General features: G+C 38.5%; 1 protein-coding gene across 4 annotated transcripts in view; it reads right to left on the bottom strand.

The window, feature by feature from the left end:
* The window catches only part of LOC126373958 (insulin receptor substrate 1), a 51,041-nt gene extending 31,501 nt beyond the window's left edge, over nucleotides 1-19,540 (bottom strand). For all 4 annotated transcript variants that reach the window (XM_050020357.1, XM_050020356.1, XM_050020358.1 and 1 more), the window contains exons 1-3: nucleotides 18,535-19,540; nucleotides 8,201-8,384; nucleotides 708-833 (exon numbers count right to left, since the gene is read on the bottom strand). In XM_050020357.1, the coding sequence (XP_049876314.1) occupies nucleotides 708-833; nucleotides 8,201-8,384; nucleotides 18,535-18,913 (689 nt within the window). In that variant the 5' untranslated portion in view covers nucleotides 18,914-19,540. The remainder of the gene's footprint in view (nucleotides 1-707; nucleotides 834-8,200; nucleotides 8,385-18,534) is intronic.
* Nucleotides 19,541-23,871: the final 4,331 nt, after the last annotated feature.

Genomic DNA, 23,871 nt, shown 5'->3' with positions numbered 1-23,871 from the left:
TTTAAGACAACAGGCCTGAGGGTGCCTAGTTGGGCGCGAACCTCGGCTCAGGGCGTCGTCTGAGAGGAAGAATATTTGAAAGAATTAATCGACCCTAGTGGGTCGATAGCGATAATACGTGGGACAAAAAGCTTTTATCAGTAACTTACTTTTAGCCGGCGGCGTAGAATAAGGAATATTACTAGTCAAATAAGTCCAGCCAAATGTGTCAGTGGAAACTGCACTTAAGATAAATTAATAGGTCATTGATACAAGTCTGGTACCGGATTTCTAATCATCTTACTTTCGGAAAAACATATGATCAGCATGACGTAAAGCGCTAACCAAACTTCTTCTTCTTATCGTGTGGGTTATGAGGTGGATTACCAACCCCATCAACCCTAGTGTCAGGGTTACTATTGAGCCACCAAAGACTGACAGGGCTCATGTAACGACTATATACATCAGTAAGTAGTGACCGGGACCAACGGCTTAACGAGCCTTCCGAAGCACGGATCGTCTTACTTTCGGACAATCAGGTGATCAGCCTGTAATGTCCTAACCAAACTAGGGATCACAAAGTTATTTTTGTGATGTGTCCCCACCGGGATTCGAACCCGGGGCCTCCGGATAGTGGGACCAACGCTCAACCACTGGAGACAGCGGCCGTAACCAAACTGGGGATCACGAAAGTCCCCACCGGGATTAGTAGTAGTACAAACGCTCACTGGTATATGGTGGAGTGCATGCTCTGAGCGATGTTGGAGTCGTCAGAGTGCATCCACAGCTCCCCCGCGCCCGTCGCCGTCTGCCGCCCCACCTCCATGTAGAAGAAGCATTCAGAGTCGCCACACCTGCAATTAAACACGCATTACAATAAGAATACGGCTACCACACGAACTAGCAAGGGACTACTGTCCAAAAACTACACTTTGTTTAGAAATTCCTCATAACATGTGCATAAAAGTATACAATAAGATACCTGACAAATTTAAAAACGGACCCACTAAAGTTATGTGACTTTTAAATTGCGCGAATGGCTAAATACTAATAGTTTTTATAGTATTAGAGAATTTTTGAATTTTCGACATTTGCATGCTAATAATAATTAGCAGGATAAAGATGCTGTAACACTGCTTTATACCATATTGTGACTCTGTACCTACCTATCCTAAGCGAATAAATGATTTCTGATTTCTGAATACCGCTTAAATTCCCGTAGTGGATCGCCAAAGCTGCAAGTAATCAATATACAACATGCTTGTATGGGACATACCTAATAGTCTACCATTTATGGTCAGTCACATCTCTAGCGCGAGGAAGCCAACGCGTCTCAATGTTTGGAGCTTGTAATTTAATATAATATCCTAAGTAGCAGCAGTAGCAGTTCAATCAATTATTTGTGTGGGGTTTTATTACAATTACCAGCGCTCCCTACAACGCTGTTCCCACTTTCCCGGCAGTAAAAAGGTGCAAACTCTGTAAAAAGAGCTTCATTAGCTAACCTTTAGGCAGATAGGATCAGAGTACAGTCATGAGCAATATAATGTTCCCACTTTAGGACTCTGTCGCACTAACATATCTGACATTTAGTGAGACTTGCAGTTCAATTTGTCAAAAAAGTTAATGTGACATTGTACCAAAGTGCATGCATATTAATGCTCGTGACCGTACAAGAGAGAACATCATTTCCCTAGCGTTATCCCGTTTTTCACAGTGTCCGCTTACCTAACCTGAAGATTTGACAGGTCCGGTTTTTTACAGAAGCGACTGCCTGTCTAACCTTGACCCGAGAAGGGTAAACCAGCCCAATAAAGGTAATGTAAAAACCCACATACTTACCTCCGAAATGCATTTCTCGGGAATGTGGGTTTCCTCGCGATGTTTTGCTTCACCGCTGATCACGCGATAATTATTTATGATCCAAACATGAATTCGAAAAGAAATTCAAATATCATTAATCATTAGTTTAGGCCTATGCAGGGATTCGAATCTGCGACCTCAAATTCAGAGTCAAGCGTTCTTACCAACTGGGTGATTCTTATTCTTACGTTTTTTTGTGTGAGTTGTAAGAATTGTATATGTTTTTTAGGAAAATCGGTGACCCCTGAATTATTTTACTTAGGTAATTACTTCTAGTATCGTGTCCGGATAAAATTTTTGCCATAAAATTATTAGATATTATATTAAAAAAAATTAGAAGTCATAAATGTCACGGAACGTGTCGTGTGAGATTGCCAGAATTGCAGATAAAATGTTTTTTTCTGAAGATATGGCATGTTATTTTTCGAAATATTACAACAACTATGCAAGACGAACCTTTGTTCTATAAGACTGTTTAACAAAATATATAAATAATGCACACTATTTATGATTTTGAACAACATACATTTTGTGAGCAGTTTTTGTGTCACGACCGTGTGCGACACTTTAAAATTGCAATACTCGGTAGAAATAAATCTATGACATTGACAACCATTTCTAAGTTTTTTTAGAACGGCAACAATATCATCTTGTCAGTATTACAAATGGCTAAGAGCGTTGAGACCAGTATAAAATCAATCTGCTTTTACATTTTAAAAAAAGGACAACCTTAACTCGTCAACGCCGTGTAAGAGTTTTAAACTTAAGTATCAGTGTTACACTATTGTTTGAAAAGTAATATGCACGTCATACAGTGTAGTTTAAAATAATTACTTAAGATTTGCAGTATCGTGGATAGCTTTTGGGTTATATCGAACACGTTTCAAATTGTCACGACCATGTAATGATAAAAATGTCACAGCCGTGGACTTTTTAAACACATGGTTGTGACATATAATGCACGATCGTGACATTCTTTTTATTTCAATAATTTTGTGGGTTTTGTTGCTTTTATAAATTATATTATTGTTTGATATGCTTACACACGAGTACTTACTTTACTAGTCCATATAGATCCTAGTATAGGGCAAGGGCCTCTTCCAAGATATTTGGAAGGAAATTATTCATAGCCACACTAGGCAGGGGTTTTTAGGCGGTTGTATGGTATTGTTACGGAGGTGGATTTCGGGATTGGAACGAAACTAACTGAGTTCAAGAAGAAACATTTGTTGGTCAAATTGTTAGTATAAATAACGACAACCCTGATCCCCCTTACTACACTAAATTTACTAAGAAGAAGTATCATAGCGTGATATCAGGAGACACGGTCTTTACCTGGAATAGCAACGATTCTGCAGATCTTGGCCCTGAAGTTCCCAGTAGAAATAACCTCCTTAGAGGAAGCCTCGACAGCTATTCATTCCCTCACGGATCACGTGAGGTCGGTTTTGAACGAAAGTTCAGCACAGGTTCTGGAGATGGAAGACCATCGCTGGAAACTGCCTACCGACATCCATGAGAAAAACGCAGCCACCCGCGCATATGATTTCAATCGCACCGAGGAATGTCGTCGTCATTTGCGTCTCTTGCAGCATACTGTAAGAAAACGTATTAATGACATGCGACAGAATCGGTGGAATAATCTTTTGAGCGGCATTGAGCCCCACCACCAGGCCATCTGGCAGCTGTCTAGGTCTCTGCAAATGGATACGGTTGTTCCTACTCCTCCTCTCAATAGGCCTAACCAACCCCCCGCTTTTGACGATGACGTAAAAGCCGAATGCCTTGCCGACAGTCGCGAAGCCCAATGCTCGCCCAGCACTCTCCCTATCGATCGTAGGCACCGCTTGACGGTGAACTCTGAAGTTCAGCGTAAGGCTTCTGCACCGATCCTCCTCTTCCACAGGTCACTGAGGAAAAGGTACTAGGTATCATCAAAAAATTTCAAACCCGAAAAGCCCCTGGTTCAGACGGTATCACGAATCGTGTCCTTAAAAACTTCGGTGCTCCCCTCATCTGTTTACTAACGGCAATATTCAACGTTGCCATGAGCAACTGCGTCAAAGAAGTCAAAGAAGCAATTGTAATTGGTATACCAAAGCCTGGGAAACCTAAAAACGAACCTTCAAGTTACCGCCCCATAAGTCTCCTCAATACCATGGGGCAGATTTATGAGCGGCTCATATTTGCTAGATTACGGGACTACGCCGAATCCAATAGTCTTATTCCAACAGAGCAGTTTGGTTTTAGCTTCATTTGCGGATGATACAGCCATCTATTCTTCGTGCCGTGGTCGAGTTATGACGACTGGAATTCTCCAACGCGCGGCCAATGCCTTGGGCAAGTGGTTTCGCAAATGGAGAATCGAGGTAAACCCGGAGAAAAGTGTAGCGGTGTACTTTTCAAAGAGCTATTATAACACGCCACGGTCACGCCGTCAACTTAAAGTCATCAAGATGTTTGGCAAGCCGATTGGAAGGAGTAAGTCAAATATCTCGGCGTAGTCTTAGATAGACGTCTTACTTTCAAGGCCCATATCAAATGCAATCGCGCGCATTTGTAATGGGCCGTCTTCATTGTCTCCTTAACAAGCGTAGTAAATTGTCCTTTAGGAATAAGGTGAAATTCCGTCCGATCATGACCTATGCAGGGGTAGTTTTCACTCACGCGAGTCCCTCTCAAATCCACTATCTACAGTTAATACAAAATCGTTTCATGTGGAAAGCCACGGGAGCTCCGTGGTTCCTTCGCAATGAAAATCTGCACATTGACCTAGGTCTGCCAACCATTGCCCAATGGCAACTTAGCTTCAAAACGTTTTTTCGATTCTGCTTCACACCACCCAAATCCCCTGGTAGTTGCGGCTTCCGAATACATCCCGCTTAGGGACGGTAGTGAAAAGTATCGGCGTCCGAAGGACGTAATATACGATCCCGACGACCCGATTACTCTAGCCATAGAGGCAACCAATCAGCTCGCGACACCAAACACTTCAGGGCCCCGATACTGACCCCGCCGGCGTGGTGGACGACTTCCCTCAATACAGCGCTTATTGTTATCGACCCACTTGGGTCGATTAACTCTTTCAAATATTTTTCCTCTCAGACGACGCCCTGAGCCGAGGTTCGCGCCCACCTGGCCACCCTCAGGCCTGCTGTCTAAAACATTGTACCGGATGAGAGCCTTCAGCGCTCCCCATTTGTCCGGCCAAGTAGTTAATGCCATCTGCGGCAAATGTACAATAAGTAAAAAAAGGTCCTGAAGACGTTGTTTCTGTTTTGCAAGAACCCCCTACTGGTAGGCGAAAGTATAAAGGTTTTTGTTTCCACATCATTTGCAGATAAGAGAGCATTACAATTTTTAAATATAGGATTTTACTTTTTTATGACGCGATCTCAATTATTGCGATTTAGTTAAGGATCTCATAATCAGAAAGAAGATTACCAAATAAATACTTTTGATTAAACCAATTAAATAAATAAATAATAAACGTTTATTGCATCAATTCAGGTTAGGTACATTGCAGATTACAGTGCATAAAAATAGTAAGTATCACTAAATTCTACTGTTTCAAGCATACACAATGAAAGAACGGACGGAACGGAATTCAGTGTTTGCTTACTGCCTAATCGCTCCAATCAATTGAGACAAAAAACTAAGATGACAAAAAAATAACAGCAACAGTTACAATGAAAAATGCAAAACAGTCACATCCATGTCATATTGTGTCACAGCCATGTTTAGTGATGTCACGACCGAGGCACAAATGTCACAACCGTGTTTTTCTACCCTTGTTTTTTAATATTCCTGAGGGTATTAAGCTTGTCCATATGCATCTAAAATATGCTTTTGACATAAACTTTTGATTTGCATCATAAAAACTCATAAAAATATATATTTTTTTTTTTTGGGTTCTCTGAAAACTATTTAAGAATCACCCAACTGGACTACTACGGCTCTTGAGTACAACAAAGAACAAATTTGAAAAAAAAAAATGCAGCCAGTGTCCTTACTATAAACATAATGTACTATAATGTACTTGATTAACAAAAAGGACGGTTTACAAAAGTTTATTTATTTCGATTGAAAAACAAAGAACAATTAGGATATTAAAAAAAAACAAAAAGACTAGACATCCACCAGAGACTTCGTCAAAACATTAATCATCAGCCCATTAACGTCCCCACTGCTGGGGCACGGGCCTTCCCTATGGATGGATAGGGAGATCGGGCCTTAAACCATCACGCGGGCCCAGTGCGGATTGATGATTATTAACGACTGGTAATGCAGCCGGGACCAACGGCTTAGCGTGCCTTCCGAGGCACGGAGGAGCTCGAGATGAAAACTTTTTTTTTGTGGTCACCCATCCTATGACCGGCCTTTGCGAAAGTTGCTTAACTTCAACAATCGCAGACCGAGCGCGTTTACCGCTGCGCCACCGAGCTCCTAGAAAAACTACTACTATTAAGTTTTTACACGAGGGACATTGGAAACATATTTATAGGTCTACTCTCATACGTCTGGCAAAATTAGAAAATATTCGATTTCCGCTATGTAAATAAATGATTTTACACTATTCTAATTTTGAAAGAGACCAAGGTTGGCTTCAATTTTATTTTAATCAGGTAACGTGCAATACTTTAACCTAAAAACCATTGATATACAACTAAAAACTATTATTATAAAGTTTTAAGTTTACGCGGTTATTATCATAATTATAACGCATAATAACGGGTTCTTACCGATGACTCCCGTGATCATGGCACTTGCAACAGTGTCGAAATATCGGGAGTCTCATATCCCTATTTTAAACGCGGTAAGAACCCGTTATTATGTGTTTTAATAATATTATTATAAAGTATGGATAGATTACTCAATAAGCCACCTTTTCGTGTTATGAAAAGAGACCCTTCTCTTCTTCTTGCCTTCAGCAATCTTCTTGAAAATGTTCATATTGTTCACATCATTACACAGTTTTTTTAACATATTTAATTTAAGAACGTTCACACTGGCGCTTGATGCGGTTAACACTGAAACTATTTCACGGTTTTCCTTAAAGCTTATTTATTATTCATTAAAACCGGTGATTATAGTATAACAACTTGTAACATTATGGTTGAAACAAAAGCAGGACAGATTATATAGAATACAGCCTAATGCGAAAGATATTATAATACGTATTATTCTGTCAGATGTCCTTGCACCATGCTATATACATACATAAATTCACGCCTATTTCCCACCGGGGTAAGCAGAGACTATGGAATTCTATTTGCGTCGAACCTGACGCAACTCAGGGTCGGATGACGTCAGCTGGGCTAACTTTGAAATGTTAGCTGTCAGTTTTGAGCATACCAGGGGGGTTAAAATGGCCACATCGAAGCAATTCATCTAAGAAATATAATAAAAATCCACTCGTTCACTTAATATGATATTTATTCACCACTTTACCAGTCAAAATTCACAAACGAACAGCCCCCGTACAATGGGTCTCCTCCCTTTTATAATGACGACCGCCATATTTTCTTTCAAGACAGTGTTGCCAATTCTTAACTACCAAATGTGCAAATTGAATTTTATCCAGTGTTACCATCATAAACGTACAATTTCCTTTAAGTTAGGACTATTAAAATAGTTTATTATATATATTTTTATATAATGAGTAAAGAACCTTACAGCAATATTGCTATTTGACATTTCATTGCATTGCATTTACTTTTATATGCGCAAATATCAAATTGTGATATTCCTTTTTTAGATGAATTGCTTCGATGTGGCAATTTTAACCCCCCAGGTCACAGCTCAGGTCAAAACAGGTGAGGTCAGGACAAAACTTGTCTGTATATTCTTGTTCCTGTTAAATAAATAACAGATTGGGGTTGCAGCACAAGAAATAAGTACAGAATAATAGTTTTGTGAGGCTAAAACATCACCTTCACTGGAGCATCTCACTCAGCGTGCCATATAAGTACCTATACCAGACATAAAATAACAAATATATTTTATACTCCCCGCTGTAAAACGAATCTTGGTCTTCAAGCCCCGTTAACCAGAACTTTTAAAGAATACAACTCTTTTTGTAACAAAATCTTAGATCTTGATGTGTTCCATGATCCGCTGAATATATATATGAGAAAAATTACATATACATATATCATTCTAATTTCTAATTTTAAAGTTTGATGTGTAATTTTAATTTTACTTTATTTTTAAATACTTAAGTACCCTTAATTGTATAAGTTATGTACGCCGTAATTGTCATATATATTAGTCACAATACCGTAACCATATAAATGTAAAATGTTTAAATATATGAGACGTGGTTGTACTTTATAAATAAATAAAACATAAAACTCACCTCCGAATGTTCTTGAGTGAATACTCGACCCGCTCAGGGATGCCAAGGTCGCTGATCACGTTGTTCTGGCTCTTGATCTTGACCAGGGTGAGCGTCTTGTCCGTCAGGCACAGGTTGTACAACCCCTGGATATTCTTCGTCGCGCCCAACCCCTTCTTCTGGACGTTCACTTGCCAAACGTGCTCTGGAAATTAAAATGGCAACTTTGAGCAGTGTAAACGACCCACGAACATTTTCATATAGATATAATACTTTTTGCAAGATGATTGGACACCTAATACGACACGACGAATTCATTAAAAACATCATAGAAGGAAAGCTAGAAGGAAAGAGAGGAAGGGGAAGACCAAGAAGAGCTTACATGGAACAGATTAAAGAAAAGGTTAACGTCGTGTCTTATAGGGAAGTCAAGGAATTGGCCTTTGATAGACTGGAATGGAAAATGCTACACCGACAAGAGCGTGGCTCTTAAATTGATGATGATGATAATACTTTTTATAATTATAAAACGTTATAAAAACTTTTTTGTAATTTATATACAATCTCCTTAGGTTATAAGCATTTCTATGTTTTATTATTCTATAAAGTTTGATCGTCTTTTGTTTTTTCTCTTTAAACTTTCACTCTCTCTAAGAACGGTCGTTGTTTTTTTTATGTTTTTTTTTATTTTCGTTATTATTTTACATATTCTCCTTTTTCCTTCTCTTTTTTATTTCGGCCCACTCACTGTCGACCATAGCAGCAGACTGCAGAGACCAAAAATTGGACAGAATAAAATATAGATACAAATAGAGAGCAAGAGTGAAGTCATTTTTCCTCGCGGAATAGAAAAAAGAAGATGGAAAAGCCCTAAGGCTCATTTTGTATGAAAACCACTGTCGCCGGTTCCACCCCACTTTCTTTTACTACTACGAAAAAAATCTTGAGCTTGACAAGAGAGTTTTTTCGATTTAATTATTCTCTTTGTGGTGAAGGTATTTCGGCTAGTAGCCCGGTACCAACAGCTTAACGTGCCTTCCGAAGCACGGAATCACGAATCACCTTACTTTTTCGCACAACCAGGTGATTTAGCCAGCAATGTCCTGGCCAAACAAAGGGCAGTCTCACGAAGTGTTTTTCGACAGTGTCCCGATGGAATCGAACCTGGACGTCCAGATTGTGAGCTCAATGCTCTAACCACCAGACCACGGGGGCTGTTATTTATCCATAGTTTTCCAATATCAATGATGCAATACGGATTTACCAACTTTTGTTATGAAACAAATGAATAGTCACAGTTATGAGAAATGTAACCGCAATATAGGTAGAGTTATAAATAAAACAAGTACGGTCACGAGCATTAATATGTATACACTTTGGTACCATGTCACATTAACTTTTTTGACAAATTGAACTGTGAGTCTCAGTAAATGTCAAATATGTTAGTGCGACAGAGTCCTATAGTGGGTACATTATATTGCTCATGTACGTAAAGAATACACGTAGCTATTGACCGCAATTTGCTTATTATTTTTTTTAATTAGAGTTGTGGTAGCCTAGTTGGTAGAACGCTTGCCGCTCAGTTTGAGGTCGCAGGTTCGAATACAGCACAGGCCTAAACCAATGACTGTCGAATTCATGTTTGCTATGACGTCACAGTGTGCATTTTCATACAATTTCCGTGATTTCGTGTTTTGACGTTTAGTAAAAAGTAACTGATTTGACTAGATGGAAACTAGCCTGATAACAATAAACAGACAAACACGGAGTAAGGAATACAGTAATAGGCTACTTAACAACATAGTTAAATGAAATACTTTTCACGAAACGTCAAAACGAAAGTATTCTTTGGAGTTTGTATGTAAATAATGTCCTGTGACGTCATCAATAAAAACGGTCAAACGTCGTACTCATCATCATCATCATCATCATCAGCCCATTAACGTCCCCACTGCTGGGGCACGGGCCTTCCCTATGGATGGATAGGGAGATCGGGCCTTAAACCATCACGCGGGCCCAGTGCGGATTGATGGTTATTAACGACTGCTAAAGCAGCCGGGACCAACGGCTTAACGTGCCTTCCGAAGCACGGAGGAGCTCGAGATGAAAACTTTTTTTTGTGGTCACCCATCCTATGACCGGCCTTTGCGAAATTTGCTTAACTTCAACAATCGCAGATCAAGCGCGTTTACCGCTGCGCCACAGAGCTCCTCAACACAGAGTAAGAATACAGTAATAGGCTACTTGACAACATAGTTAAATGCAATACTTTTCACGAAACGTCAAAACGAAAGTATTCTTTGGAGTTTGTATGTAAATAATGTCCTGTGACGTCATCAATAGAAACGGTCAAACGTCGTACTCATTGTTACTTAATTCATAAATAAAATTTGACGTCGGAAAGTAAAATGAGATTGATTTCCGTTCATCTTCGACTGGCTTCTATTTCTAGATTAGCATTTTATAATTTAACTTTGACCCAGTCAAATACCCAATTTTGACATCCATTGCATAACACGAAGGGTGTGACGTCAGTAATTTAATTTTATTGAAATTGATTATAGTTGTTTATGCAGGATATCGGGCGGGGTCAACGAACCGGCGGCCTTGGGGCCCAGAGGTTTCCACCAAACACGCACGTGTCCATTACGTTTACGCAAATCTAAATCACAGATTAAAATAATGCTCCAAACACCGATTGGCGTTATCATTTCGGATAGATATGTCCAGCAGCGAAATGTTGTCGCGAAAATAAGTTTTATTTAGTTAATATGATTATGTTAACGGTCTCTGTGATCCAGTGGTTTGAGCGCTCATGATCTGAAGGTCCCGGGTTCAAACCCCGGTGGGGACATATCACGAAAATCGCTTTGTGATCCCTAATTTGTTTAGGACATTACAGGCTGATCACCTGATTGTCCGAAAGTAAGATTATCCGTGCTTCGGAAGGCGCGTTAAGCCGTTGGTCCCGGTTACTACTCACTTACTGATGTTAGAGTGCAGAGTTTGGCGGCTCAATAGTAACCCTGACACCAGGGTTGATGGGGTTGGTAATCCATCTCATAACCCACACGATAGAAGAAGAAGACCCGCGAATGATGTGCCGTTCCCAAAGTGGGAACGTCTTTTTAAATTAATTAACATAAAATATATATTATAATAAATAACAATCATCATCATTATCAGCCCATTAACGTCCCCACTGCTGGGGCACGGGCCTTCCCTATGGATGGATAGGGAGATCGGGCCTTAAACCATCACGCGGGCCCAGTGCGGATTGATGGTTATTAACGACTGCTAAAGCAGCCGGGACCAACGGCTTAACGTGCCTTCCGAAGCAAGGAGGAGCTCGAGATGAAAACTTTTTTTGTGGTCACCCATCCTATGACCGGCCTTCGCGAAAGTTGCTTAACTTCAACAATCGCAGACCGAGCGCGTTTACCGAGCCACCGAGCTCCTCAATAAGAACAATAAATAACAATAGTGTCATATAATTCATTAAACTGATTATAATATTTAAATTTATTCACTTCATATAATCTGCATTATTGTAATTCAGAAATAACAAAATGTTATTATGTAAATGGTAACAGAGTAACTAAATTTTTCGTATGTTGTCTACAGTATTTTTTTCTTCTTCTCAACTTTGTGCATAATGGCTATAGATTATAAAAGTTAAATTGAAATACAGGCCATTTAGAATTTACACCAGCTTTTGATTTCTTGCTTCTTTTTTCAAGTTGTTTTTTCTTGTACAGTCATGAGCAATATAATGTGCCCACTTTAGGACTCTGTCGCACTAACATACCTATTTGACATTTAGTGAGACTTACAGTTCAATTTGTCAAAAATTAATGTGACATGGTACCAAAGTGTATACATATTAATGCTCGTGACCGTACTTTGATTATATCTGCGTAAGAGCTAGATTAATAGTAACAAAGTTCTTTTTACATAACTTTTGTACCTTTTTAATGCCGTGTATGTTCACAAAGTGGGACGGCACATCATAAAGATACTACGTATTTATAGAATGGTAACTGTCCGCCCCGCACCGTACTTTAGTATCAAATGGCCCTAAGCCGCTGAGGAGTAAGCTTTTTTTTTGACGTGATTTATTGTAGATTTGCCGCAGATGGCATTAACTATTTGTCCGGACAAATGGGGAGCGCTGAAGGCTCTCACCCGGTAAAACGTTTAAGACAACAGGCCTGAGGGTGCCCAGTTGGGCGCGAACCTCGGTCCAGGGCGTCATCTGAGAGGAAAAATATGTGAAAGAATTAATTGACCCTAGTGGGTCCATAGTGATAGCGCTGATTGAGGGACATCGTCGACCACGCCGGCGGGGTCGGTATCGCGGTCCTGAAGCGTTGAGGAGTAAGCGGGAGAGCGCACCGACTGTGTCTCGTTCGCACTTTCTACAACACTGGCTGCTTATTTTTTCAAATTGTTCTTTCTTGTACTCTGAACCTATTTGTCTAGAAGCTAGATTAATAATAACAAAGTTCTTTTTACATAACGTTTGTGCTTTTTTACTGCCGGGTACAGGACGGAAGGGGCGCGACACAGGGACTGTAACCTGGAACCTGACAGAGGACAGCAGTAACTGTCAGTACTATTCAGAGGCGGAGGACAGGAGTTCTAGTATGGCTCTGAAATAGATTACTCTGGGCGCCATCTCACTCACGTCAGAGTACCGTGGGGCGCAAGGCAAGAGGGAAACCACTGCGACGACTTCGCTCCCATTCATTTTATTTTCTGGTACTCATTACCAGGGAAAAATAGAGCAGTAGCTTTCCTCTTGCCTTCCGCCCCGCAGTACTCTGTCTGACGCGAGTGGGATGGCGCCCAGAGTAGTCTATTTCAAAGCCGTACTAGAACTCCTGTCCTACGCTTCTGAATAGTACAGATGGTTTTGGCGCATAATGACAAAAAGTGGTAGATAGCTACTGCTGCCTCTCTCTCTCTCTCTCTTCTTCCCTCTTTCTTTTTGCCCTAAAAAAGTCGCATGGAGAATGCTACACCGACCGGCTCTTAAATTAGCGATGATTATATTTAGGTTTTTAACACAGTCCTTGGAATGAAGGTACACAAGTCTGTCCCTTAAAAGATGACATTTACACATCCCTGGGCTTGAGTAGATTTCGATCTATCTAAGATATCTTGGCTCTAAGATAAAATGATGATCTTGCCATAAAAATAATGTAATCTCATTGCTGATAAGCTAAAAAAATAGGTAATATAATGCGTCAATTTTCATCCTAATTGGTACAGCAGTTTAGACGTGAGTGGCATTTACTCTAGCAATTATTATTACAATATTAAGTCTTTACGAATGATTACGAAACAGTAGTCCAACCAAACCAAATATTATTCTTTAAAAATGATGAAATGTCATAATAAAATACCGCATTACCGTAACGTACCTAACATTTAACGTGTTATTGGCCCCGATTCCTGGAGACACCGCCTAATTTTATTTTAAGTTATATCCGTCATTTTCATATCCGTCGAAAAGGAAAGGGACGGATGATTCACAGCTCTTAATTTTAGGAAGAATGAGTAAATTAATGTGTCGGGTTATTGACTGACGTAAAATTTTTAGACGGTTGGTTTAGATTTGTGCTTAAAATTGACGTGTGTTCCATAAATTTTATGCTTGTCGATTACCCGTCCCTTTCCTTTTCGGCGGATAAGAAAATGACAGATATAACTTAAAATAAAATTAGATGGTATTTACAGGAATTAGCACCAATGTCATATTATTTTTTTTTATTAACCTCTAGCACAATAAGCTGTACGAAAATTATATCGTCATTTGTCACCACATATGGTCACCTCGCCTTATCGTGATAACCTAAAAGCCTTTTTGAAAAATCACATTCAGCTATGATTTATGTTACCAAAACCAGGAAAAAAAAATATCATCATCATCAACCTAGCGTTATCCTGTTTTTCACGGGTCCGCTTACCTAACCTGAAAATTGACAGGTCCAGTTTTTTACAGAAGCGACTGCCTGTCTGACCTTTCAACCCGCGAAAACCAACCCAATGCAGGTTACGTCACATACCTTCGAAATGCATTTCCCGGGTATGAGGGTTTCCCCCGATGTTTATATATAATCCAAACATGAATTCGAAAATGATTAGTTTAGGCCTATGCTGGGATTTGAACTTGCGACCTCAAAGTGAGAGCCAACCATTCTACCAACTGGGTTACCACGACTACCAGCTAAAAAATTGTGATGTTAATTATTGACCGGATTGAGAATAATTGAAAGAAATGGAGGTTTTGTTGACTAAAATCATAGCAGAACGTGGTTTCACTTTAAGGGGATAATATGCAATGTTTATTTACCTGTAAGAAAAACAACAAGATAAGGCTTACAACGTAGAAGAACATAAGCTCACGACTATATCTCAACGGGGTAGTCAATGGGGAAGGTACATCCATCGCACGATGAACTACCCCACACCTCACCGAGCTTTATGTTCGACCAACGTGATAGGTGGTGAGCCGTATCGCCGTTTATAATGCTCAAGCCAACTCATCATCACCAATTTAAGAGCCACGCTCTTGTCGGTGCAGCATTTTCCGTGGTACTTTAAACCAACAAAACTAACAAGCTAAACTATGTTAGTGAAAACTGCACTTAAAATAAATTAATAACTCATTGGTGCAAGTCCAGTACCGAACCGGTGCTCCCCGTTTGAGAAGCAAAACGCAAACAAATATTATAAGACTAATATTATAAATGCGAAACTGTATTATGTGTGTGTCTGTTTGTTTGTCCGTCTTTTACGGTAAAATGGAGCGACAACTTGACGTGTTTTTTAAGTGGAGATAGTTGAAGTGATGGAGAGTGACATAGGCTATTTTTTGTCTTACTCTGACCCTCCACTTCCCTAAAATGGGGGGTGGAAGTTTGTACGGAGCATTTGGCAAATTTCAAGGTAGAAAGCTAAAAATTGGTATGCCGACTATTTGTGACTAACAATAGTGCATCCTCTTTTTGGAAATCTCCCCCTAACCCCTTCAAACAGGGGAAATTTTATATGCGACTTTTCGCAGTTTTCAAGGTAGGAACTTAAAATTGGTACATTAGGAAAGGTGAACCGTGTTACCCCGAATTTAATGCGAGCGAAGCCGCGGGCAAAAGCTAGTAATAAATAAACAGAACAATACATAGCAAATAACTATACTTAAGTATCTGCAACTTTTCTTCACATACGGAACTTTTGCTATGTGTATTTTATTTTGTGTTTGTGTATGTAGGTATTGCTGTTTTCTCAAAGGAATGGGGTCACTCCGCGAAGCCTGTGAAAACCCCAGGAGGCTTCTGAGCTTCTGGAAGGAGTTAGGTTGGCTTACGTAGTCAACAATTACACGCATAATGGGCCATCTTAAGAGTCTAAATGCGGAAAATAGAGCCCACTAATATAACATAACATAATAACATGCTGCTGATGCACCATAATAAATAAATGGAGTATAATGTAGGTAGGTATGTAGTAAACAACTTAAAATTATACATTTAGCTAGGTAGGTGAGGTCAGGTACATGATATGAGTAATATTATGAACCAACAATGAATATTCAAACTGAAATTTCACGATGTTGAGAAATCCACAGTTGTTCATTGTGATTGTGATAAATGACTCATCATAACACGTCTGTTCCGACGTCATAGATTTTATACACTGTGCTATCATTGTTTGTACAGGAAAAATTCCATATACACTGTATTTCTTATGGAGATATTGCAACAGGGTAGGTAGAACATACACTTGATGTTAATATCTATTACACAATGTTTTCAAAGAGAAAATTAAAACAAATAAACTGACTTGGACGGAACTTACACAACCGAACCCACAGCTCCTGTCAAGTCGGGATATAGGTAGATCGAAATAATTTCGCTTGGACAGTAGGAGGACCCGGAGGTGTAATCGTCCCGGCTTAACAAGAGCTGTGGGTTCAAGTCGCATCCAAGACAGTGTGAGTGCACAAGCTAAAAACAAAACCCAATATTTTGTTATAAACTATATGTATAAGCTCATAGCATAGACTAAAATGTAAAACTACACAATATAGAACTTTACCTCACCCCCTCTGGGTCCTACTTTAAATGGACGTAAACCATTAGTAGTAAGGGGAAACAAGTGCCGATTGTCTGTCTCACTCGCTCTAGCGGCGGCAAACCGAGATTTTTTTATGGAGTGTCTAAGTAATAAGGTTCACAAACCATCAGACACTACATTAAGACACTTTTCGCTTGATTTCATGTAGCCCTGCTCACCCTAATAGCGACCACAAGCATGATTTTATGTGTGTATTACTAAGTGATAAGTTTATACAAGTTCTTATAAAAGTTTTAAAAGTTTCTAAATCTATATTAAATCGGCAAGTAAGTACCTACCTATTATCCAAGTTTGCAATAAACTTTTGTTATCAAATGTAAATCTTTTCAGATAATGTTTCATGTTCATAAAAGTGTTTTCTTAAATTAATAAAACGTCGAAATAATAAATAATAATAATACAGAATCTTACCATGACTGATAAGATTTAAGAGTAAAATGAAATTTTTACTCTTAAATCTTATCTATGAGTATCAAATGTCCTTTATAATATTCTCAAATCACATAGATACATCACATAAACAGCCTGTATGTCGCCACAATCAAGAAGGTAAGAGTAGAAATAATCTGTCCCAAAATTATTTTAAAAAGTTTTGCAAAAATATAATAAAAGAATATTAAAATGAATAAATATCAGTTTTCTTATTTACCATGAGTACATTTTTAAGGGTAAATTTTATTGTAATTGTTTTCTAATGTTTAGGTTGTTTTTTAATGTGATTATTTTGTTTTTTTTAAGGGATTTACCCATTCTTTTTATTTTATCCGATTACTTATATGTTATGATATGCATATTATGCCATACTGTATCATATGAAAAACATGATCTATTAATACCACAGTAGAACACCAATCTAGGGTCAATACTAGTAAACAATTTAATTTTATAGTCAATAACATCATTATAAACGTAATTATCCAAATCAAACTATTATTTTGTATATGTATAATCACTCCCGTTATTATAGAATAAAGATGAATACTCCGTTATTCTTTACAGAATGGACATTCTCTACCCCATTGTACCAGTGCCGAGCTAGAGTTTGAGGTGTTTCAATTACAATTTTTACATTTTTTCTCACCTTATGATTGTCTGGAAGAAATACCTAAGTAAGAAGTCTTTTGTAATAATTTCTTTTTATTTTGGTACAATAAAGTATATTTGTATTTGTTTCAGTCTAAATGGCCGTTAAGGAGTAATGAAAAAAGTATGTATGGATAGTCTGTCTCACTCACGGCCTGCTCTTACGCGTTTTTTTGTATGGAGTGTCTGGGCTGTGTCTGTGATCCGAAATGGAGTGAGCAGAGGTGCAAGTATATTGAAGACAACTTGCAGCCACTCTGAATACAAAATCTCTGTATCATTAAATTATCATCTATGATGAACCATATTGTGACAGTTGATCATCCCATTACCCATTAGTGGTCTAATGTTGAAGTGGACACATTTCTTGTTGATTTTATTGTTTAGCAGCTGAAGTCTAGCATTTTGCACAAAAAGGTGATAATTTATTTATTGTATGGTTGTTTATAATATTAATCAGTGGATTTGGTAGTCACACTACTATAGATGAACAAAAAAATAATATTTTTAATACAACAACCTTTTGTCCATGTGATTTCATTGAGGCAAGTGACTTTTTGTAACCAAATTATACAAAAGTAATTGTAATATTGAATTGTTACATTGTTAGTTCCCACCCATTGTGGCCAATTTGTGTATAAAATAAACCTAAAGTTGTTTATTGTACTCTTGACTTTGGTAGTAGTAAGTTTTATGAATGAGACCTGTTTTGTAGGTTATCTGTTTTGTAAACAACACTTTCTGTGCAACCAGGGTTTCTAATATGATTTGAAATTGTTCTAAAATACATGTTATTTTCATTTACGAAAGGATTTGATGTATTAGTTAGTGTCCTTAGAATTTTTTATTGGTTTATTTTAAATATTGTATGTTGCATTTTTGATACTGAATGTGTTACTGACATTGAAACTAGTTTGATTGCTGCCTTCATTACAATTATAACTTGGCAGGTGTATCGAAATTAGTTCCCTTTCACTGGTCAAAGTACAATTTATAGAACAAACACAAACATAAACAAAATGATTTTCCTATTGGATCATAACATGATAGGTATTTTCCAATAGGCTGTGTGCTGTAAAATAATAATAAATTCTTTAATGAGATTGATAGGAAGTTGTAAACAAACTTACGTATTGGATGAAGAAGCTCTTCGCTGGCATCATCATTTCGATGCTGCTTTAGGATGGCTGTCAGCCAGCCATGCAGGTCCTGCTCGTTCTCTGCAACTATACAGAACTGCTCCTCCCGTGTAAACAGTGCTATCACGTGCTTCTGCTTCAAGTCAAGCCTCCGCGTGATGTTGTAACAACTCTTCAAGGGTATTACCCGTCTTGGGACCGCCCCGGAGCGGTACTTCTTCTCAGATTCATAGTACTCAAGCCTTGCTGAGCACTCAGGTGTCTCACCACGCAGCACGAAGTATTTCTTCTTCATGGTCTTGAGCTTGCGCAGATGCCCCGCGCGCAGGGCCGCGCCCGCGCCTGCGGCCGGCACCGCCGCCGCCGACATGTCAGCGCTCACCCGCCGCACCCCGCATGCCACCCGGTCACCCTCCACTTGTTTACGTCCGTGGTCAGCCTTCGCTCCGAAGACTAACGACGACGGCTCGCTAAAAATACGTCCTATCTTCCCGATAGCGCGTGTATACCCCGACAGATTGGACTGCACAACGGAAATTGAGGCGCCGCGGCCGAGCCGCCTGCGCCATATGATCACTCGCGATTCCCACTTCGATAGCCCGAGATTTTATCTATCGCGTAACGGCACTATATTATCGAAACGCATCAACGGCCGCCGTTCCGATCCATAATTTTGTACACTCGCCGTTACAGTCGGTCATTCACAGACACTACAGTTTAGAAAGAGATAAAATCATTCATAGTAAACGTAATCCGCACCGCACGCCCTCGCCCTTCCGTAGGTACACAGGGCATGGAAGTCATGCCGTGCTCATGCCTCACAGAATCAAAACATGCGGCGTTCCACCTTGTCCGACACTGTTTCCGCACTTCACAGTTTTGCAAATTATGAGTATCGAATTACTCAATAATGTTTGTATGTCTAATCACTCAATTTATAAAAAACTCCTGTATTTGCGCGTCGTTTTTTATTGGTTCCTCGCTATTGCGTGTCATTTTATTTTGTACGGCGAAAAGAACTGTGTTGTTCCTCTGGAATTTACACTATTGTCATTAAAAGAGTGAGATAAAAAGTATTGTTATAGCTCTATTTTCTTCTCTCTTGCAAACTTACCTTATCACTAAAATACTTCATTATAAACGTGTCTGGGGTAACGTAATCGGATACACGCATTTAGCATTATTTTTTTTAAATAATTTATTCAATGTCTCCAAAGATAAGTCAAATAAAAAGGGTACGCTCCTTATTTTAAAACTCAAAGTGATTATTTTATTTTGTTTGTACGATGAAAAGTTTACAGGATTTTGAAAGAAAGATATGTTTTGTGTAATGCGCATGCGCGATATTGCTTCGTTTCAAAACTTGTCAGTGTATCCGAATATTTTTGAATGAGAACATTTAGTGTTGCACATAAGTCGATTATGCTCATACAATTGATCGATATTGAATTAATTGAATTATTTTGTTAGCAAAATCCTGCAGTACCTAAATATCTGATGAAGTTAGCTGCTTATGACCGAATAGTTAGATTCGATCAATAGAAATAAAACGTATAAGTAAAAATATGTTCCATCCACTTCAATTTATTGTCTAATGAGGGATTTTCCAGGCTATGTTTCCAAAAATAATATAGATGGTCCTGTCGAGATTTAATTTGTTAATTACCTATTTGCTCATGACTCGGGTACATAATTATTAAAAAATACACTTTTATGGCAAAAGCATAATAAAAATAATTATTGCTTGATATTTGGATCACGGTAATTGTACCTGGGCGTAATAATAAGGGTCATCATTTATTCCCAAATACAAAGATAAATGATGCATATGTCTGTTATCCATGAAATTTGTAGGTGAAACGAAAGAAAATCTTTACAGCGCCTTCTATATTGTTTTTGTTCGGGGTTATGGGTCAGAGGAAGAAAATAGAAAATACTTTAGTAAAGAAAAGAGTAAATTTATTAACGCAACACACCCTACGCCATTGCATGTCAGAGAGAGAGGCCGTAGACAAACATAGACACTATAGTCTTTTTCTTAAAATAATAGGGATGCGTCACACACGACCAACACCAGTGATGTGACATTGCTACCATAACACCCCCCCTCAATGTTACATCACTCAACACAACTATATGAAAAAATATCCTATACAAAACAATCAAAAACTTTACATCCCATGACAACTTAATACAGACTTCTAACTCATAACTATATCTCTTTAATAATACAAACTGTTTTCCATAATATAAAATCAAACCCTTACTTATATAAATTTAAACTCAAACTTAAACTTCTTGAACTCAAAAACTCTTCCCTATAAACTTAAACATCTTCAACTCAAAACTTAAACTTAAAACTTCAATAATAACTTCTATTAATCAACTAAACAACATGTCTCTACAACTTACTTACACACAACTTAACTTCTAAAACAATATCTCTTTACATTTTTCAAACTTAGCTTTACTCAATGCTTTAGTACATATATCTGCCACTTGACTTTCAGTTTCAATATACTTCAAAATTACAACATTATCTCTAACTTTATCTCTAATAAAGTGATACTTCAAATCAATGTGTTTTAATCTTTTATGATGCTCAGGATTCTTTGCAATATGAATGGCTGATTGGTTATCTTCAAACACAACAAAATTATTACACTTTAAATTAATTTCTCTTAACAGATTTCTAATCCAACATCCCTCCGAAATACCTTTAGCTAGAGCTACATACTCCGCCTCCGTTGAAGATAGCGCCACACACTGTTGTTTACCCGATGACCACGACACAGGACAACCATATACCTTCATAATACAACCTGAAGTAGACTTCCTGTCCTCCTGATCTCCTGCCCAATCCGCATCAGTATATCCCACTAATGGTACTTCCTCACCTTTCCTGTATATCAACTTTAGACCTAATGTCCCTTTAACATACCTTAAAATCCTTTTTAATCCCTTCCATACATCCTCACCTGCGCATGACTGAAACCTGCTTAAATAACTCAGAGCATAACATATGTCAGGTCGAGTACCTAACATAGCATACATTAAACTTCCAATCAATCTCCTACATCTTCTTATCAGTTCTTCGTTCTTCTTATCACTCTTCTCAATTCTCAGTCCTAGATCCATTGGTGTAGATACTGGCTTACATTCTTCCATTTTATATTCCCTTAGTATTTTTCTCAAATAGTCTTCTTGGTCAAGCTCAATCACTCCTTCTTTCTTTCTTATGTTAATTCCTAAGTACTTTCCCTTAATATCTTTCATATCAAAATCCCTTCTTAACGCATTCTTCAACTCCTCAATCTTCGTCACATCCTCAGAAATTAAAATAATATCATCAACATATAATAACACGTAGAACTTTACTCCTTCCTTGTAATATAGACAATAATCACACTTGCTTCGAATAAACCCTTCCTGTATCATCAGCTTGTCAAATCTCTCATTCCAGTATCTGGGTGACTTCTTCAATCCATACAAAGACTTCCTTAACTTTAGTACCTTCCCATCCTGTTTCATACCTTCTGGCTTCTCCAAGTAAACCTCCTCATCAATACTTCCGTTTAGAAATGCATTCTTCACGTCCATCTGTTGTATTTCCAAGTCAAATCTATTGGCTATAGCAAGCAGGATACGTAACGTTGGTAATTTCGCCACAGGAGCATAGATTTCTGAATGATCTAACTTATCTTCTTGTTTAAAGCCTCGTGCTACCAATCTAGCCTTGTAAACTTGTGTATCCTCGTCCTTCTTTATTTTGAACACCCACTTGCTATCTATTGTCTTCTTCCCTTTAGGTAAATCTGTCTCTATCCACGTCTCATTTTTCTCTAATGCTTCCAGCTCCTTATTTATCGCCTCTATCCACTTTACCTTGTCTTTTCCCTCTACAGCCTCCTTGTAAGTTAGTTCTTCCTCTCCATGTACCAACAATCCCACATCATAGTCCTCCAACCATTTGGGTTTCTTTACTCTCCTCTTTTCTCTTCTATTTTCCTCCTCCAACACCTCTTCACCAGCACTCAGCCACTCATCTTCAAGATATTCTTCTTCAAACTGCTCACTTCCATATTCACTTCTTTCTATATTTTTCTTCACTTCTTCTGTTCGCTGATCCTCTTCACTTACCTCCATCACTTCTTCATTTTCTGTCATCTCCTCTTCTTGTATTACACTGTCTTCATTATTTGCCATTGTATCTTCATCTTCTTTCAACAGGTCTTCAACTTCTAATACCTCCTCTTTATTTATTCCTCTGCTTTCCTCTGTATTATTTCTTGTCCTTTCCAAAAACACAACGTCCCTGTGTGTCTCCACTTCTCTCTTATTTTTGAACCAAACTCTATATCCTTTTGTATTCACTCCATATCCTACAAACCTTCCCAGTTCTCCTTTTGGGTCCCACTTTAATCTTCTCTGCTTTGGAATATGAACCGATACTTCATCTCCGAATGTTCTCAACTCCTTGATATCATAACTCTTTTTATACAGTAACTCATATGGTGTCTTCCCTCTCTGGCTACTACATCCTGTTCTATTGATCGTGAATACCGCATTATGCACTGCCTCAGCCCACAATTCCTTGTCAACATTCGCACTTATCAACATCGTCCTAGCAGCTTCTACTATGGTTCTCATCTCTCTTTCTATTCTACCATTCTGCTCCGGGGTATACGCCACAGTGGTTTCATGCACCATCCCTTTCCTCTTAAATATTCCTTCCAACTCCCTGTTTTTAAATTCACCACCACCATCTGACCTGAACTTCCTCACTTTACATTCAAACTCACTCTCAATCTGCTCTAAAAACTCTACTATTTTATCCCTCGCCTCATACTTATTTTTAAGAAAATATACCCACCTGTAGCTGCTGTAATCATCCTTCAGTAAAAGGAAATAAGTAGACCCGCCTAAAGACCTTGACTCCATCGGCCCGCACAAGTCTGCGTGCACCAGCTCACCTGGACCCTCTGCACGGCTGTCACTGTTGGAGAATGGTAACCTATGTTGCTTTCCCTGTATACAAGATGTACATTGACCAATTAGCCCTTCATATTTTACATTGTTTTGATTTAATATTTCTTTTACATGCCTAAAATTTTGATGTGCAAATCTCTCATGCCATGTGGTTAAACTTAACATTGCTAAACTATCATCATTATCAAAATTATTATCAAACTTGAATTGCATAAAATAGAATTTGCCATCTCGTTTAGCCTGAGCACAAACTGTGTTTTCCTTTAAAAACTTTACATGGTTACTACTTGATATAGTTATATATCCCTTATCAATTGCAGAAGTAAATGAAAACAAGTT

This window comes from Pectinophora gossypiella, chromosome 16, assembly GCF_024362695.1.
Source record: "Pectinophora gossypiella chromosome 16, ilPecGoss1.1, whole genome shotgun sequence".
Lineage (NCBI taxonomy): Eukaryota > Metazoa > Arthropoda > Insecta > Lepidoptera > Gelechiidae > Pectinophora > Pectinophora gossypiella.
This window is presented reverse-complemented; position numbering and strand designations above follow the sequence as displayed.